Source organism: Bos taurus, chromosome 14 (genome assembly GCF_002263795.3).
Source record: "Bos taurus isolate L1 Dominette 01449 registration number 42190680 breed Hereford chromosome 14, ARS-UCD2.0, whole genome shotgun sequence".
Taxonomy (NCBI): domain Eukaryota; kingdom Metazoa; phylum Chordata; class Mammalia; order Artiodactyla; family Bovidae; genus Bos; species Bos taurus.
The window spans coordinates 47571854-47591099 of record NC_037341.1 but is presented as its reverse complement, the minus strand read 5'-3'; the positions used below and the strand labels follow the sequence as shown (position 1 = coordinate 47591099).

The following is a 19246-nucleotide window of genomic DNA, read 5'->3' as shown; positions in this document are numbered from 1 at the left end:
AAACTGTGTAGCTATCAAATCCATAGCTTTCCCCAACCCTTGCTTGCTACAGAAGCAGACAAGCACCTGCTGGGTTCTGACCACTACCCTTAGTTTTGATTCTATTCCGAACATTGTATTTTTTAAGAAAGGTAAAAAACAAAAAACTCATTTCAGCAGCAGAAGCCCACTTTGAATCACATGCTCTGTAAGACAGAGTTAAGATAGTGAATTATTATTGCGTAAGCCCAGCTGAAGCCCCAATGTGCAAACCTTGATCTGCTGTCTTCCACTTATTGTCTAGTACACAATAACTCTAGAACTAATCTTTATTTTTGTCAGGAAAAAAATAATGCTCAAGTGAGAGAGAAAACTTTCGTAAAAGCTTAAAACTTAATTCTTGTAAGTACACACAAATGTGAGTTTCTGGTCTGTACAAACTGGAAAATCATACAGCATAGTTAAGCCTGACCACTAGAATTCAAAATTATATTTGAATGCCAGGTCTGGGGCCGTAGGCAGGTTATTGTATCGTCCCCAGGTTATTACCTGGGCTTCCCTGATAGCTCAGATGGTAAAGAATCCGCCTGCAATGCAGGAGACCCCGGTTGATTCCTGGATCGGGAAGATCCCCTGGAGAAGGGAAAGGCTACCCACTCCAGTATTCCAGCCTAGAGAATTACATGGTATGGGGTCACAAAAAGTCGGACACAACTGAGCAACTTTCACTTTCATTCATCACCTCTCCTGTGAGATAAATGAGTCATTCAGTACCTATCTCACAGCATCCTTTGTTCAGTGTCTGATTCTGAGACCCCATGAACTGCAGCAAGCCAGGCTTCCCTGTCCTTCACTATCTCCCGGAGTTTGCTCAAACTCATGTCCATTAAGTTGGTGATGCTATCCAATCATTTCATCCTCTGTTGCCCCTTTCTCCTCCCACACTCAAATCTTTCCCAGTATCAGGCAACCAAAGTACTGGCGCTTCAGCTCCAGCATCAGTCCTTCCAGTTAATCAGGGTTGATTTCCTTTAGGATTGACTGGTTTGATCTCCCTGCATCCTTATGAGGACCAAAAAGTCATTCAGCCAAAATACCTAGCATACTGTGCCTGCTGCTGCTGCTAAGTCACTTCAGTCGTGTCCGACTCTGTGCAACCCCACAGACGGCAGCCCACCAGGCTCCCCTGACCGTGGGATTCTCCAGGCAAGAGCATGGAGTGGGTTGCCATTTCCTTCTCCAATGCATGAAAGTGAAAAGGGAAAGTGAAGTCGCTCAGTCGTGTCCGACTCTGTGCGACCCCATGGACTGCAGCCTACCAGGTTCCTCGGTCCGTGGGATTTTCCAGGCAAGAGTCCTGGAGTGGGGTGCCATCGCCTTCTCCAACACTGTGCCTACTAAAGCTCAATGAATGCTAGCTACTATTATAATTACTATTATTACAATAAATATTTCAACCAATCTCATTCATTCATCCATTCATCTATCCCACAAATACTTAGTGAGTGACTAGAATATGACAAATATCCTCATGATGCTTACACTTGTCTCCTCAGAATGTTTGGTCTATTCCTTCGAGATCTTTTTCAGCATTATAAGAAACAAATATGACTTATTAAAAATCAGCCACCCGACACCAAACTTCCATTTTCTATTAAGACTTATAACGCACTTGTACCTAGAGCTTTATTCTTTGTTGTTTGTTATTCAGTCATATCCAACTCTTTTGTGATCCCAAGGACGTCGCCTGACAAGCTCCTCTGTCCAATGGTACCTGGAACCATCTCTTATAATAATCAATACCACAGGGTTTCAGGACAATACTGTTTTTAATCTGCTTTAAAAAGTCAATGGTCTGATTAAACTGATTTATTCAAAATATTGCGTCTACGTGTATGTGTATGAACAGATGTTAAGTTTCTTTAAAAACATCATTATCCCCACTAAAAATACATACTAGATCCACTACTAGAGTTTCTTAAAAGTTTGAAACAAAAAAGGCAAAGTCCAAACTGTTCCAGTTGCTGGCCAGACAGAAGAGGTCAGACAGGATGCATGATTCTTAGCTGGCTTTATTCCAGTTGTGAAGATTCTGGGAGGTAAGGTCCACAGCCTGAATTTCTCACATCAATCACCGTCAAAGAACAACTATTACAGTAAAAGAATTTAAGTCTCAGAGAAATTGTAATGCCACAGAATCTCCCCTTAGCATATTCAGTAAAGTCAATATCTAGACTTTCATTTAATTCTGGCTTCTCTCACTGACTGATCTGTGAACTTGGCAGATTTCTTATTTGGTTAAGCCTGGATCATTTTTTTCTAGCACTGAACAAAGAAGGTAGTTACTGCCAAAATGTAAATTCAAAAAGCAGAAAGCAGCATTAGTCTTAAATTTAACACATTTTATGGCTCAAGTGGGATGGGGTTCTATTTCATAAAGGGCTGAGTCAAATAATAAATAGGATTTAAATCACTGCTGTTAAGTTTTGATGTGAAAGAAATTCAAGTAACTTCAGTAAGGGAAAAAAAAAGATATTTTGCTCCTGACACATATGGGATTCATTACAATACACTTAGTCAATATCATTTTTATAATACTGAAGTTGAAAAAACACATTTTGTAATTATTCTCTTGTATCTACGTTCATTGATGGCCCACAGTATTAAAGTTAAATCAACTAATAAATACGTGTTGGGCAAGGGGGAAGAAGGACAATGCAACCTCAAGAAAGTCAACAGAACAGCTCTACTCTCATCATAAAAACGAGTCATGAGAAAGTACAATGATGCAATTGAACATACAAATGTATAATTTCAATTAAATGTTAACTGATAAGGATGTTTAACTTATAACATTAAGTTTATACTTTACCAACTCAATATATATAACCAATCAGCAAATTTCCCCACATATAGCTAAAAGATAGTTTTCCTAAAGTAAAAGGCTTAGATGGAACAAAATTTCCTCTCATACAAAACAAAAAAAATTTCAAAGTTCTTATAAGCTGTCTGCTTCCTAACAGTTTAATTTTATTATATTCAGAAGCATGAACCACTGCTTCATCAGCAAGCCTTAAGGTGATCTTTAGGTGCTTCTATAACAGTTTATTTCTGCTTCCTTAACAGGATGCAATATTTGCTAAAATAGGTCCAGAAAGAAACATTAAAAAAGAATAGGATTTCCCTTATGAAATGAAAGTGACAATTTCTTTTCACTACCTATTCTTTTTGGCCTTTTGATTTGTGAACCATGCATACCCAGCAAAATGGCTGTTTAATGAAATAGGTTTAATATATTAAAAACACTTCAATTTTCCAGCATAAAAAGTATACCACAATAACCCCAGGAGGAGGTGATTATTCATGCTTTTTATCCTCAAGAGGTCCTACAGAACAAAACTGAAGATGATGGATTTCTGTACAAAATGTAAAAAGGGTCTTCTTCTATCCCAAAGAAAAAGATGCTGGTCTTGTTTTAAAGGTTACCATTAAACCAAACTTGAAAGCAGTATACCTACAAGTCCTCGTTTGAAGGCTGTAAACAAAAGATAAAGAGTAAAGTTTTGATTTTATTTTGTGTAATGAGTTTTTTTTCCAAAGGGCTTTTGCTACTAAGTAAGTGATCTTAAGAGAATCCAAGGGAAACTCTAAGGGACAAAGATAACACCAGAAGACTGGGTGACCTGGGCATACATGTGAGTGTTATCATTATCAGACAGGAAATATTTACTGAACTGATGAATCACACTGTAACAAGCATACTAACAGGCATATTTAATTTTAAAAAGAAGGATTAAGAAATCATAACTTTCAGTTGGCAATGGTGCCAAGCAACAGCACTTGATACTCTGTAAGTGGGAAAGCACACGGAACCACACAACTATTTGAGAGAGCAGTTTGGCAACGTGCTTACTATGCTTAAAAACATGCATAACCTTCTTTAACTCATTAACTTCAGTGATAGGTATTTATTAAAAACCTATTTTTATAGGTATTTCATTTTATCCAATTTATTAAAGCATTGGAAAAACAGAAATGTTAAATTACAAACTCTAAATGGTGTAACAACCCTCAAGTTATGAGCTTATAAACTAATTACCTTTGTGTTTTTTATATTTCTCCAGATTTTTATGAACATATGTTTTTACTAACATCTAATGTTAGTAATTATTGCTATCCCATATATACAACAAACATCTGCTACTTGTATCAAATGAAAACTAGCTGGAGACAAGGATAGAAGGTAACGGTATTGAGAAAAAAAAAGTTTCATATTAATCATCAGGATACAATGAATACCTATAGCATTTAGGTATTTGAGAGAAAAATAAATCCTTAAAATTTTATGTCAAAATACGGTTAATATTCAGACCCAAAGAGTGAAAAAGCTTTATACTTTTATTAAGTTAATACTCAGTTACCACTATTTCACTGAATTCATTTTTTTTTTTCTTGTATGCTTGGGCTTGATACCAAAATCAATAAACTCCAGAATATGGTGCTTGTATATACCAGTACCACTTTAGCCCTTTCAGTTTTGATGAAACAAGTAGTTTTCATCAAATAGATGGCTTTGTAAATTATACTATACTTTGCTGTCAAGTCTAATCTTTACAGGAGATAACCATTTTATAGAATGATCTTGTACGAACAGTAGTTTGCAGAGAAAAAAATAAGCTATTCTCTATTTTCCCATGTCGAGCCAAATGAAATAATATTCAAGTAGCACAATTTATTTTTTTCTCTTTTATTTTCACTTTACACAGTTTAATTCATTGATTTTAACTGGAGTATAATTACTTTAAAATATTGTGATGGATTTTGCCATACATCAATATGAATTGGCCACAGGTATACATGATAAGTGGAAGTGAAGTCGCTCAGTCTTGTCCAAGTCTTTGCGACCCCATGGATTGTAGCCTACGAGGTTCCTGCATCCATGGAATTTTCCAAGCAAGAGTACTGGAGTGGGTTGCCATTTCCTTCTTCAGGGGATCTTCCCAATCCAGGGATGGAACCTGGGTCTCCTGCATTGCAAGCTGATGCTTTTACCATCTGAGTCAATATGATATTTTACAACAAAATTATGAACTAATTACCCAGAGAAAAGCAAATGCAACCAAGTTTTTATGTGAGTGCCAAAATCAGAAACTTTTATCTAGAAGACTATCTAAAGTCAGCTTGGTAAGGTAAGAGAATCTGACCACAAAAAATAAGAACTGACAAACACCCTCTTCAAAGCCTAATACTTTATAGAGGCTTTTCTTCCCAACATTGGGGCTAAAGGCCCAGAAAAGGGTTGCCAAGGCTGAAAATAGCTGGATAACCTTGTGAAATCGTGTACATTAAGATCAGAAATTCTGATCATAACAGAGTTGGTTGAAGCCAAAGGTGACAAAAGAGCAAAAGATAAGAAACCAGTAGTCTACAACAAATGCTAAGGAACTTCTCCAGGTGGGAAGTACAAGAAGAAAAAAAAAAAAAGACCTACAAAAACAAACCCAAAACAATTAACAAAATCATAATAGGAATATGCTGCTGCTGCTAAGTCGCTTCAGTCGTGTCTGACTACATGCGACCCCACAGACGGCAGCCCACCAGGCTCCTCTGTCCCTGGGATTCTCCAGGCAAGAATACTGAAGTGCGTTGCCATTTCCTTCTCCAATGCATGCATGCAAAATCGCTTCAGTCATGTCCGACTCTGTGCGACCCTATGGACAGCAGCCTACCAGGCTCCTCTGTCCACCAGGCTCCTGGAATTCTCCAGGAAAAGAGGACTGGAGTGGGTTGCCATTTCCTTCTCCAATAACAGGAATATACATAATGATAACTACCTTAAGTGTAAATGGGTTAAATGTTCCAACCAAAAGGCACAGACTGGATGAATGGACACAAAAACAAGACTCATATATATGCTGTCTACAAGAGACCCACTTCAGGCCTGGGGACACATACAGACTGAAAGTACGGGGATGGAAAAAGATAATTCATGCAAATGGAAATCAAAAGAACGCTGGAATAGCAACACTCATGTCAGATAAAACAGACTTTAAAACAAAGACTATTACAGAGACAAGGAAAGACACTACATGATGATCAAAAGATCAATCCAATTAGATAAAACAACTATAAATATTGATGTACCCAACACAGGAGAGCACCTCAATACAAAAGGCAAATGCTAGTAAGAGCCATAAAAAGGGAAATCAACAGTAACACTGTAACACTGGGAGATTTTAACACTCCACTTATACCAAAGGATACAACTGCACTCATCTCACACACTAGCAAAGTAATGCTCAAAATCCTCCAAGCCAGGCTTCAACAGTACGTGAACCATGAACTTCCATATATTCAAGCTAGATTTAGAAAAGGCAGAGGAACCAGAGATCAAATTGCCAACATCTGCTGGACCTTCGAAAAAGCAAAAGAGTTCCAGAAAAACATCTACTTCTGCTTTACTGGCTACACCAAAGCCTTAAACTATGTGGATCACAACAAACTGGGGGAATTCTTAAAGAGATGGGAATACCAAATCACCTGACCTGTCCCCTGAGAAATGTGTATACAAGTCAAGAAGCAACAGTTAAAACTGGACATAGAACAACACACTGGTTCCAAATAGGGAAAGAAGTACGTCAAGGCTGTATATGGTCACTCTACTTATTTAGCTTATATGCATCATGAGAAGCGCTGGGCTGGATGAAGCACAAGCTGGAATCAAGACTGCTGGGAGAAATATCAATAACCTCAGATATGCAGATGACACCACCCTTGTGGCAGAAAGTGAAGAAGAACTAAAGAGCCTCTTGATGAAAGTGAAAGAAGAGAGTGAAAAAGCTGGCTTAAAGCTCAACATTCAGAAAACGAAGATCATGGCGTCTGGTCCCATCACTTCATGGCAAATAGATGGGGAAACAGTGGAAACAGTGACAGACTTTATCTTTTAGGGCTCCAAAATCACTGCAGATGGTGACTGAAGCCATGAAATTAAAAGATGCTTGTTCCTTGGAAGAAAAGCTATGACCAACCTAGACAGCATATTAAAAAGCAGAGACATTACTTTGCCAACAAAGGTCAGTCTAGTCAAAGCTATGGTTTTTCCAGTAGTCATGTATGGATTTGAGAGTTGAACTATAAAGAAAGCTGAGCGCCGAAGAATTGATGCTTTTGAACTGTGGTGTTGGAGAAGACTCTTGAGAGTCCCTGGGACTGCAAGGAGATCCAACCAGTCAATCCTAAAGGAAATCAGTCCTGAATATTCATTGGAAGGACTGATGCTGAAACTGAAACTTCAATACTTTGGCCATCTGATGCGAAGAACTGACTCACTAGAAAAGACCCTGATGCTGGGAAAGATTGAAGGCGGGAGAAGGGGATGACAGAGGATGAGACGGTTGGATGACATCATCGACTTAATGGACATGAGTTTGAGTAAGCTCCCGGAGTTAATGATGGACCGGGAAGCTAGGAGTGCTGCAGTCCATGGGGTCACAAAGAGCTGGACACGACGAGTGACTGAACTGAACTGATACCAATGGATAGATTATTCAGGAAGAAATAATAAGGAAACACAAGCTTTAAAAGACACATTAGACCAGATACACTTAATTGATGTTTAGAGGACATTCCATCTGAAAGAAGCAAAATACACTTTCTTCCCAAGGGCACATGGAACATTCTCCAGGGCAGATCCCACCTTGGGTCACAAGTCAAGCCTCAGTAAATTTAAGAAAATTGAAATCATAATGGGCATCATTTTTGACCACCCTGCTATGAGATTAGAAACCAATTACAGGGAAAAAAAGACCGTAAAAAACACAAACACATGGAGGTTAAACAATATGCTACTAAATCCACTCCAGTATTTTTGTCTGGAGAATCTCATGAACAAAACAGCCTGGCCGGCTACAGTCCACGGGGCCGCAAAGAGTCAGACATGACTAAGCGACTAACATACACACACACACACACACACACACACACACAACCCAGAGATTACTGAAGAAATCAAAAGAGGAAATGTAAAAACGCCTAGAAACAAATGACCAAAAAAACACAATGAACCAAAACCTATGGGATGCAGCTAAAGCAGTTCCAAAAGGAAAGTTTATATAATAGCAATACAATTCTACCTCAAGAAACAAGAAAAGTCTCAAATAAACAATCTAACCTTACATCTAAAGCAACTAGAGAAATAACAAATAAAACTTAAAGTCAGAAGAATGAGAGAAACCATAAAGATCAGAGCAGAAATAAATGAAATAGAAACAAAGAAGACAATAGCAAAGCTGGTTCTCTGAGAAGATGACCAAAATTGATAAACCTTTAGTCAGACTCATCAAGAAAAAAAGAGAGATGACTCAAATCAATAAAATTAGAAGTGAAAAAGGAAAAGTTATGGCTGAAATACAAAGGATCATAAGAGACTAATACATGTGAACAACCTCGAAAATATGGACAAATTCTTAGAAAGGTACAAACTTCCAAGACCGAAATCAAGAAGAAATATAAAATATGAGCAGATCAATCACAAGTAATAAAACTAAAACTGTGATTAAAATCTTCCAACAAACAAATGTCCAGGACCAGAAGACTTTGCAGGCAAAGTCTATCAAATACTTAGAGAAAAGCTAACACCCATCCTTCTCAAACTCTTCCAAAAAACTGCAGAGGGGGAGGAACATTCTCAAGCTCATTCTAGGAGGCCACCATCATCACCCTGATACCAAAACCAGACAAAGCTATCACAAAAAAAGAAAATTATAGGCCAATATTACTGATAAACATAGACACGAATATCCTCAACAAAATACTAGAAAACAGAATCCAACAACACATTAAAAGGATCATTTACCATAATCAAGTGGAATTTATCCCAGGGATGTGAGGATTTTTCAAGATATACAAATCAATGTGATTGACCATATTAACAAACTGAAGAACAAAAACTGTAGGTTCATTTCAGCTGATGCATACAAAGCTTTCAACAAAATTCAACACCCATTTAATGATAAAAAAAAAACTCTCCACAAGGTAGGCATAGAGAGAACCTACCTCAACATAAATAAAGGCCATATATTATATTACAAACCCAGAGCAAACATCATCCTCAATGGTGAAAAACAAAGCATTTCTCTAAGACCAGGAACAAGACAAGGGTGCCACATTCGCTACTATTCAACATAGTTTTGGAAGTCTTAACCACGGCAATCAAAGAAGGAAAAGAAATCAAAGGAATCCAAATTGGAAAAGAAGTAAAACCGTCACTGTTTGCAGAGGACATGATAGTATACACGGAAAATTCTAAAAATGCTACCACAAAACTACTACAGCTAATGAATGAATTCAGTAAAGTTGCAGGATACAAGATTAATAAGCAGAAATGTCTTGCACTCCTACACTAACAATGAAAGACCGGAAACAGAAATTAAGGAAACAATTCCATTTATCATTGCAACAAAAAGAACAAAATACCTAGGAAAAACCTATTTAAAGAGGCAAAAGATCTCTATGCAGAAAACTATTAAGATACTTATGAAAGAAATCAAAGATGACACAAAGATATACCATCTTTTTGGACTGGAAGAACCCATATTCTGAAAATGATTGTACTACCCAGAGCAATCTACAGATTCAATGCAATCCCTATGAATCCACCAATGGTATTTTCCACAGAACTGGAACAGAAAATTTTACAATTTTTATGGAAACACAAAAGACTCCAAACAGCAAAATCATCTTGAGAAAGAAATGGAGCTGGAGGGATCAGGCTCTCTATACTACAAAGCTACGGTCATCATGACAGCATGGTACTGGCACAAAAAAAAAAAAAAAAAAGAGAAAGATCAGTGGAGCAGGCTAGGAAGCTCAGCCATAAACCCGCACACCTATGGTCACTTAATCTATAACAAAGGAGGTAAGAATAGAAGAACAAAGAAAAGACAATCTCAATAAGTGGTGGTTGGAAAACTGGACAGCTACATGTAAAAGAATGAAATTAGAACATTTCTAACACCATACACAAAAATAAACTCATAATAGATTAAAGATCTAAATATAAAGCCAGACACTCTAAAATTCTTTAAGGATAAAATAGGCAGAACACTGTTTGACATAAATCACAGCAAGATCTTTTTTTGACCCACCTCCTAGTTATGAAAATAAAAACAAAAATACACAATTGGGACCTAATTAAACTTAAAAGTGTTTGCACTTAAAAGCAAAGGAAACCATAAACAAGACAAAGAGAAACCCCTCAAAATGGGAAAAAACATTGCAAAGGATTAATCTCCAAAATACACAAACAGTTCACGCAGCTCAATATTAAAAAAAAAAAAAAAACAAACAACCAACCAAATCAAATGTTTAGAAGATGTGAAGAGAGATTTCACCAAAGACACACAGATGGCCAACAAACACATGAAAAGGTGCTCAATATCACTAATCACTGGTGAAATGCAAATCAAAAATATAATGTGGTATCACCTCACTCCAATCAGAATGGCCATAATCAAAAACTCTATAAACAATAAATGCCATCGAGGGTGTGGAGAAAAGTGAACCTTTTTATACTGTTGGTGGCGATGTAAACTGATACAGCCACTATGGAGAACTAAAAACAGAACTATCACATAACCCAGCATTCCCACTACTGGGCATATTATACCCAGAGAAAACCATAATTCAAAAAAGACGTTTAAAAAGAAGACACATAAACCCCAATGTTCACTGCAGCACTATTTCCAACAACCAGGACAGAAGCAACATAGATGTCCACTGACGGATGGATAAAGATGCTGTGGTAGATATATACAATGCAATATTACTCAGCCATATAAAGGAATGGATGTGAGTCAGCTGAGCTGAGGTGGATGAACCTAAAGTCTGTTACACAGAATGCTTTATATTACAATATGTAAAACAAATAGCCATTGGAAAAATTGCTGTATAACACAGGAAGTTCAACCTGATGCTCTGTGACAACCTAGGGGGTCAGATGGCTGGGGCCTGAGAGGTGCTGGGAGGGAGGTTCAAGAGGGAGAGGACATATGTATAATTCTGGCTGATTCACAGTGTTGTATGGCAAAAACCAATACAACACTTAAAGCAATTATCCTCCAATTAAAACTAATTTTAAAAAAATTATTTGCAAAAAAAGATACAAGCACCCCACTGTCTACTGCAGCACTATTTACAACAGTCAGGACACAGAAGCAACCTAAATAGACATCAACAGAGGAATGGATAAAGAAGATGTGGTACATAAATGCAATGGAATGTTATTCAGTGATAAAAAGAAATGAAATTGGGTCATTTGCCAAGAAGTAGATGAACCTAGAGACTGTCATACAAGCAGAGTCAGAAAGAAAAACAACAAATATTACATATTAACACATATATGTGGAACCTAGAATAGTAGTATAGATGCCTTAGTTGCAAAGCAGAAACAGACATACAGATGTAGACAAAAAACTTATTAATAACAAAGGAGAAGGGCAGTGGGATGAATTGGGAGATTGGGCTGACGTACATACACTTGCGCTTTGCGTTTAGTCCCTCAGTTACATCCAACTCTTTACAATCCCATGGGCTACAGCCTACCAGGTTGCTCTGCACCAAGGAATTTTCCAGGCAAGAATACTGGAGTGCCATGCCATTTCCTATTCCAGGGAATCTTTCCAACCCAGAGATCGAGGTGATTCTTAACCACTAGCACCACCTGAGAACCCATATATACACTAGTATATATAAAATAGACAGCCAATGAGAATCCACTGAATAGCACAGGGACTCTACTAGGGCTCCATGATGACCTAAATGGAAAAGAAATCTAAAAAAGAGGGGACATGTGTATGTATACATATGGCTGATTCTATGCAATATAGGAGAAACTGACACAGCAGTGTAAAGCAACTATACTCCAAAAAACAATTCCACTGCAACACTACTGACGCTAGCCAAGACAGAGAAGCAACCTTATAAAAAGGCAATGGATTTCAACAAGCTCTCTGACCTTAAGGGCAAGAAACTATGGCCAGGATGTCTGCAGGGTCATCCAAGTCTTGAAAGCAACCTGAGATGAAAAAGTCAGATGGACTTAGGTTTGCCTACATGTGGCAGGTAACTTCACTTAGGGATACCTACGAGTACTGAAAGATGAACTCCCCAGGTCGGTAGGTGCCCAATATGCTACTGGAGATCGGTGGAAACTAACTCCAGAAAGAATGAAGAGACAGAGCCAAAGCAAAATCAACACCCAGTTGTGAATGTGACTGCTGATGGAAGTAAAGTCCGATGCTGTAAAGACCAGTATCACATAGGAACCTGGAATGTTAGGTCCATGAATCAAGGCAAATTGGAAGTGGTCAAACAGGAGATGGCAAGAGTAAACGTCAGCATTCTAGGAATCAGTGAACTAAAATGGACTGGAATGGGTGAATTTAACTCAGATGACCATTATATCTACTATTGTGGACAGGAATCCCTTAGAAGAAATGGAGTAGCCATCATGGTCAACAAGAGTCCGAAATGCAGTCCCTGGATGCAATCTCAAAAACGACAGAATGATCTCTGTTTGTTTCCAAGGCAAACCATTCAATATCACAGTAATCCAAGTCGATGCCCCAACCAGTAACACTGAAGAAGCTGAAGTTGAACGGTTCTATGAAGACCTACAAGACCTTTTAGAACTAACACCAAAAAAAAAGATGTCCTTTTCATTATAGAGGACTGGAATGCAAAAGTAGGAAGTCAAGAAACATCTGGAGTAACAGGCAAATTTGGCCTTGGAATACGGAATGAAGCAGGGCAAAGGCTAATAGAGTTTTGCCAAGAGAACGCACTGGTCATAGCAAACACCCTCTTCCAACAACACAAGAGAAGACTCTACACATGGACATCACCAGATGGTGGATACCAAAAACAAGATTGATTGTATTCTTTGCAGCCAGAAGGAGAAGCTCTATACAATCAGCAAAAACAAGACCGGGAGCTGACCGTGGCTCAGATCATGAACTCCTTATTGCCAAATTCAGACTTAAATTGAAGAAAGTAGGGAAAACCACTAGACCATTCAGATATGACCTACATCAAATCCCTTACCATTATACAGTGGAAATGACAAATAGATCCAAGGGATTAGATCTGATAAGAGTGCCTGAAGAACTATGGATGGAGGTTCATAACACTGTACAGAGACAGGGATCAAGACCATCCCCATGCAAAAGAAATGCAAAAAGGCAAAATGGTTGTTTGATGAGGCCTTACAAATAGCTGAGAAAAGAAGAGAAGCTAAAGGCAAAGGAAAAAAGGAAAGATATACCCATTTGAATGCAGAGTTCCAAAGAATAGCAAAGAGAGGTAAGAAAGCCTTCCTCAGTGATCAGTGCAAAGAAATAGAGGAAAACAATAGAATGCAAAAAACTAGAGATCTCTTCAAGAAAATTAGAGATACCAAGGGAATATTTCATGAAAAGATGAGCACAATAAAGGACAGAAATGGTATGGACCTAACAGAAACAGAAGATATTAAGAGGAAGAGGCAAGAATACACATAAGAACTGTACAAAAAAGATCTTCACATCCTAGATAAACACAATGGTGTGATCACTCACCTAGAGCCAGACATCCTGGAATGTGAAGCCAAGTGGGCCTTAGGAAGCATAACTACAAACAAAGCTAGTGGAGGTGATGGAATTCCAGTGGAGCTATTTCAAATCCTGAAAGATGATGCTGTGAAAGTGCTGCACTCAATATGCCAGCAAATTTGGAAAACTCAGCAGTGGCCACAGGACTGGAAAAGGTCAGTTTTCATTCCAATCCCAAAGAAAGGCAATACCAAAGAAAGTTCAAACGACCACACAACTGTACTCATCTCATATGCTAGCAAAGTAATGCTCAAAATTCTCCAAGCCAGGCTTCAACAGTACATGAACCAAGAAGTTCCAGATGTTCAAGCTGGATTTAGAAAAGGCAAAGGAACCAGAGATGAAATTGCCAACATCCGCTGGATCATCGAAAAAGCAACAGAGTTCCAGAAAAACATTTATTTCTGCTTTATTGACTATGCCAAAGCCTTTGACTGTGTGGATCACAACAAACTGTGGGAAATTCTTAAAGAGATGGGAATACCAGATCACCTGATCTGTCTCCTAAGAAATCTGTATGCAGGTCAAGAAGAAACATGGAACAATATGGAAGAACAGACTGGTTCCAAATTACGAAAGAAGTACGTCAGGGCTGCATATTGTCACCCTGCTTATCTAACTTAGATGCAGAGTACATCACACGAAATGCCAGGCGGGATGAAGCACAAGCTGGAATCAAGACTGCCAGGAGAAATATCAATAACCTCAGTATGCAGAGGACACCACCCGTATGGCAGAAAGTGAAGAACTAAAGAGCCTCTTGATGAAAGTGAAAGAGAAGAGTGAAAAAGTTGGCTTAAAACTCAACATTCAGAAAACTAAGATCATGGCATCTGGTCCAATCACTTCATGGCAAATAGGTGGGGAAAGTGCAAACAATGACAGACTTTATTTTGGGGGGCTCCAAAATGGTGATTGCAGCCATGAAATTAAAAGACACTTGGAAGAAAAGCTATGACCAACCTAGACAGCATATTAAAAAGCAGAGACGTTACTTTGCCAACAAAGGTTAGTTTAGTCAAAGCTATGGTTTTTCCAGTAGTCATGTATGGATACAAGCATTGAATTATAAAGAAAGCTGAGCGCTGAAGAATTGATGCTTTTGAACTATGGTGTTGGAGAAGACTCTTGAGAGTCCCTTTGACTACAAGGAGATCCAACCAGTACATAAAGGAAATCAGTTCTGAATATTCATTGCAAGGACTGATGCTGCAGCTGAAACTCCAATACTTTGGCCACCTGATGTGAAGAACTGACTCACAGGAAAACACCCTGATGCTGGGAGAGACTGAAGGCAGGAGGAAAAGGGGACAACAGAGGGTAAGATGGTTGGTTGGCAACACAAACTCAATGGACATGGGTCTGGGTGGACTCTGGGAGTTGGTGATGGACAGGGAACCCTGGCATGCTGCATGCAGTCCATGGGGTCGCAAAGAGTCGGACACAACTAAACTGAACTAGTACTCTTCCTGACTCTCCTTAACATACGTAGATCATTCATTAACACCATATGATCACATGCCAAGATGAGTAACACAAGTTCTCACCATAAAAATAAAAAGTTCAGAGAAAAGAAGAGACTGATGTGGCCCAGAGCAGCACTGCTCAAATATTAAAATGTTATAAATCACCTGAAACAACAGATCAAGAGAAATTCTGAGATACTGTGTTTCTGTCTTTCTAACAAGCTACCAGGCAAGGCCAATTCTGCTTGTCTTGCTGGTCCTTGGACCAGACCTGGAGTATCAAAAGTGTAATATACATAAGGAAGGTTAAGATTCAGACTGGTTTAGGGGGATCAAAGAGGGTTTTTACATGAAAAGTCCAATAGGAAGAATTAGCTTGATCTTACCTAGGAATAAAGAGATCACCTGACTACAATGACAATTAACTCGTCCATTCTATAAGGATACACTTAGTACCGACTGCACAACGTACATAAAAAACAGGCTGTCAAGTCTATTGGAATGGACAGTTAACATTACCGAGGGATACCATTTCACACAAGGAAAGCAAGTCATCTCACTGTCCATTAACTTGTAGAAGAGGAAAATTATGTTCTACGCATGCAATGAAATGCTAAGTAGTAATGACAATGAATGAATTAGAGCTCCTCACTCTAGAACAGAATAATCTCAAGATCATGGTGTGAGATACATATATTTATGATTCAAGAAACAGGTGAACATGCAATATGATTTAACTAACACTTCATCCTTTTTATTAATATAAACACACCAAAGTAAACAAGGCATTCGGGGATACTCTGTGTGATACAGCTATAAAGAAAACCAAGAAATTACTGAAACAAAGCTCACAAGAGTGATTACAGGTATAAAAAAGGGATGGGAGAAAAGCATGAAATGGAAAGGACTTCATAGAGACTAAAAATTCTATTTCTCAAGTTAAAAGCCAGGTAAATGGATATTTATTCTGTGATTACTTAAATTATGTATTAAAGACATTATTTTACATGTATATCCTGTTGTTTTACAGTTTTTTACTAATGTTACCAATGATCTTATTAAAAACTAAATCAAGAAACTGGTGATGGCAGATTCTAGTAGCATTGAGTTGAAGAAAGATTGGAAGACCACAAATACAGATGAATTATTTAACCACTGACATCAAAGGAAAGAAGTGGGAAAAAAAAAAGAAAAAAAAAAAAAAAGAAGTGGGGACTAAGAATGAACACAAGTGAAAGTCGCTCAGTCATGTCCAGCTCTTTGCAACCCCATGGACTATGGAATTCTCCACAGTCCACAGAATTCTCCAGGCCAAAATACTGGAGTGGGCATACTTTCCCTTCTCCAGGCGAACTCCCCAACCCAGAGATCGAACCCAGGTCTTCCACAATTGCAGGTGGATTCGTTACCCACTAAGCCACAAGGGAAGCCCAAAAATACTGGAGTGGGTAGCCTATCCGTTCTCCAGTGGATCTTCCCGACCCAGGAATTGAACCAGGGTTCAATTCTGCATTGCGTCTGCATCTGCATTGCAGATGGATTCTTTACCAACTGAGCTATCAGGGAAGCCCAAGAATGAATGCAAAGTGCTAAGTAAAAAGAGACAGGGTTGGACATTTTAATATGGAAAAGCCTGACAATCGCCACGTATTAAGAGAAAGGTATAAGTAAAGATTGATGAAACAAAACTAAAGGTTCGAAAAGAAAGGCTCAAGAAGAAAAGGAAATCTGGTCCTGGCTATCACCAAGGTGCCAGAAACAAATGTGATTAAACATCAGACTAAGCAAATTAGTCCTGGGTGGCTGGAATGAGCCATTCCTATGAAGCATGGGAATAGTGGCAAGTTAACCTGAACACAAAAGCCAAGGACATCTTGGTCAGCCTTGAACTCATTGCAAAGGCACTAAAAACATTTCAAGAGGGAAGTTAACCATGTCTGAACTTCCACATTAAAGTGCATGTTTTAATAAAAGTATGAAGGATGGACTGAAGCAGGCTAAGAGAACAATTAAAGACGCTATGAAAATAATCTACAGAAAAAGATATCAGAACATGAAATGGAAGTACTACAAAAAGAAACTAAAATACTTTTTTCATCAATTTATCCTATCTATCTCAATTAACTAATTCAGTTTTGGAACATAACAGATGAAAAGTCGTAATACCTGTCTGCCCTCAGTAGCTTGCATTCTACTGGGGGAGAAAAACAAGAAAACAAACAAAACAATTGCAAGTAGTGGAAAATGCTATAAAGGAAATGAAGGTGATGTAATGGAGAGTAATGGGAATGAAGCTATGTTTTACACGGTAGTTAGGCAAGGCCTCTCTTGAGATGCTGACACTTAAGCCAATACCTTAAAGGCTCAAAAAAAAAAAAAAAAAAAAAAGCCACGGAGTAGGAAGATATATTTCAGACAGTATTTCAGGCTGAGAAAATAAAACACTGAAAGCTGACTGTGACTGAGGCTTAGAAGAAAGTAGGTGAGTCTGAAGAAAGAGACAATAATAGCAGGGCCTTAAAGACTGAGTAAGAATACTACATTTTAAGTGGATCTGGTTGGTGGAATCTAGAAGAAAAGCAAATGAAATGTGATATATTTTGGACGTAGAACCAACAGAATTTGCTGAGGGACTGGACGCCAAGGGTAAAATAAGAACAAGCATACCTTAATGCTCAGGTTTTGACTTTTCAAACAGGTAGATAGCAGTTCCATTTACTAAGATAGGAAAGAGTGAGGTAAGATTGATGCGTGGAAGAGAAGCAGGGCAAGAGTCAAAAATTTTATTTTGGACACATTAAGTTGGAAGTTCCTATGAGATATCCTAACAGTGACAGCAAGATGCGTAAGAGTAGCATTCAAGAACCACCTCTGACAAGAAACATAAACCTACGAGTTATCAGAATACAAATTTAATATTTAAAATCTTGAAAAGAGGGCCTTAAAGAAAGTCTACTACTATAACTGTTGCAAATGTAACAGCAGCAGCTAAAAGTACATGTTAACACCTTTTACCATTTAACTTACCAAGCACAAAGAGATTAATAATATGCCCGACGTCATTCAGCTAATTTTAGCGCTGGATTTCAAGCCAAGCCGTCTGACATCAGAGTTGCGCTTTCATCTGTTTTGTCAAGCAGAGACCAGGTGGAAGGACGCCTAAACCCAAATCCCAAGGCACTCCAATATTCACAAAGAGGGAAAGAAGTCAACATAAGGTATTTATTCCAATAACGCGGTTTCACGTAACCGCTGAACCACAGGCTCAAAAGTGGCTACAAACTAATCTCCACTCGGAAAGTTACAGATGTCAGATCCCAACAGGGAAACAAAGTTTACTCTTCCCTTCCAAAAGCCCTATATCCTTATCGACACCTCCGTCACATACTTGCCTCCCAGAATAGTCATTCTCCAAATACCCTGTCCCAAGCATCTCAAAACAAGCCCCGAAGAAATCTGTCACACACACACACACCCGAGCCCAGGTCCACTTTCTGAGTCCTCAACTCCCCGATGAGACGGCAGAGAAGGAGGCCGCGTCTTCCGAACATAAAGTGAAGATAAAGACAGAAGGTTTTACAGGAAATCCTTGGCCCAGCTTCAGCAAGCCCAGAGGGGAGACTGCCGGAGAGCACGCCTGGCAAGACCGGGCTGGGGAACTGAGCTCCCCACGTGGGCCGGGAGAAAAGGAACCCCACTCACCAAGCCATCTATCTGCACTTGCTTCACGGCTGAATCTCCGGATCCTCCTTTGCCTTTGCCTTTGCCTGCAGCGCCGGTGGTAGAGCTGGAAGAGGTGGCAGATGAACCGGTGCCTTCCTTGCGGGACGCCATCTTTCCAGCCGGACAGGAAAAGAGAAACGTGAGTTGCCGGAAGCGGAAGTAAAGTTTCACTTGACGTCAGGCGCAGTCTGGCGTTCGATGGGCGGGGCTGTTAGGGAAGGCGGGCGGGGCTGTTAGGGAAGGCGGGCGGGGCTGTTAGGGAAGGCGGGCGGGGCTGTTAGGGAAGGCGGGCGGGGCTGTTAGGGAAGGCGGGCGGGGCTGTTAGGGAAGGCGGGCGGGGCTGTTAGGGAAGGCGGGCGGGGCTGTTAGGGAAGGCCGGCGGGGGAGGCCCCGCTCCCTTCTCTTTTCCAACCTTTCTTCGGCAGTGGA

General features: G+C 39.2%; 1 protein-coding gene across 1 annotated transcript in view; it reads right to left on the bottom strand.

Moving 5' to 3' along the window:
- Positions 1-18942, bottom strand: part of EIF3H (eukaryotic translation initiation factor 3 subunit H) — a 97278-nt gene extending 78336 nt beyond the window's left edge. Inside the window, exon 1 of the mRNA NM_001025322.2 lies at positions 18797-18942. Coding sequence (NP_001020493.1) covers positions 18797-18928 — 132 coding nt within the window. The 5' untranslated portion in view covers positions 18929-18942. The remainder of the gene's footprint in view (positions 1-18796) is intronic.
- Positions 18943-19246: the final 304 nt, after the last annotated feature.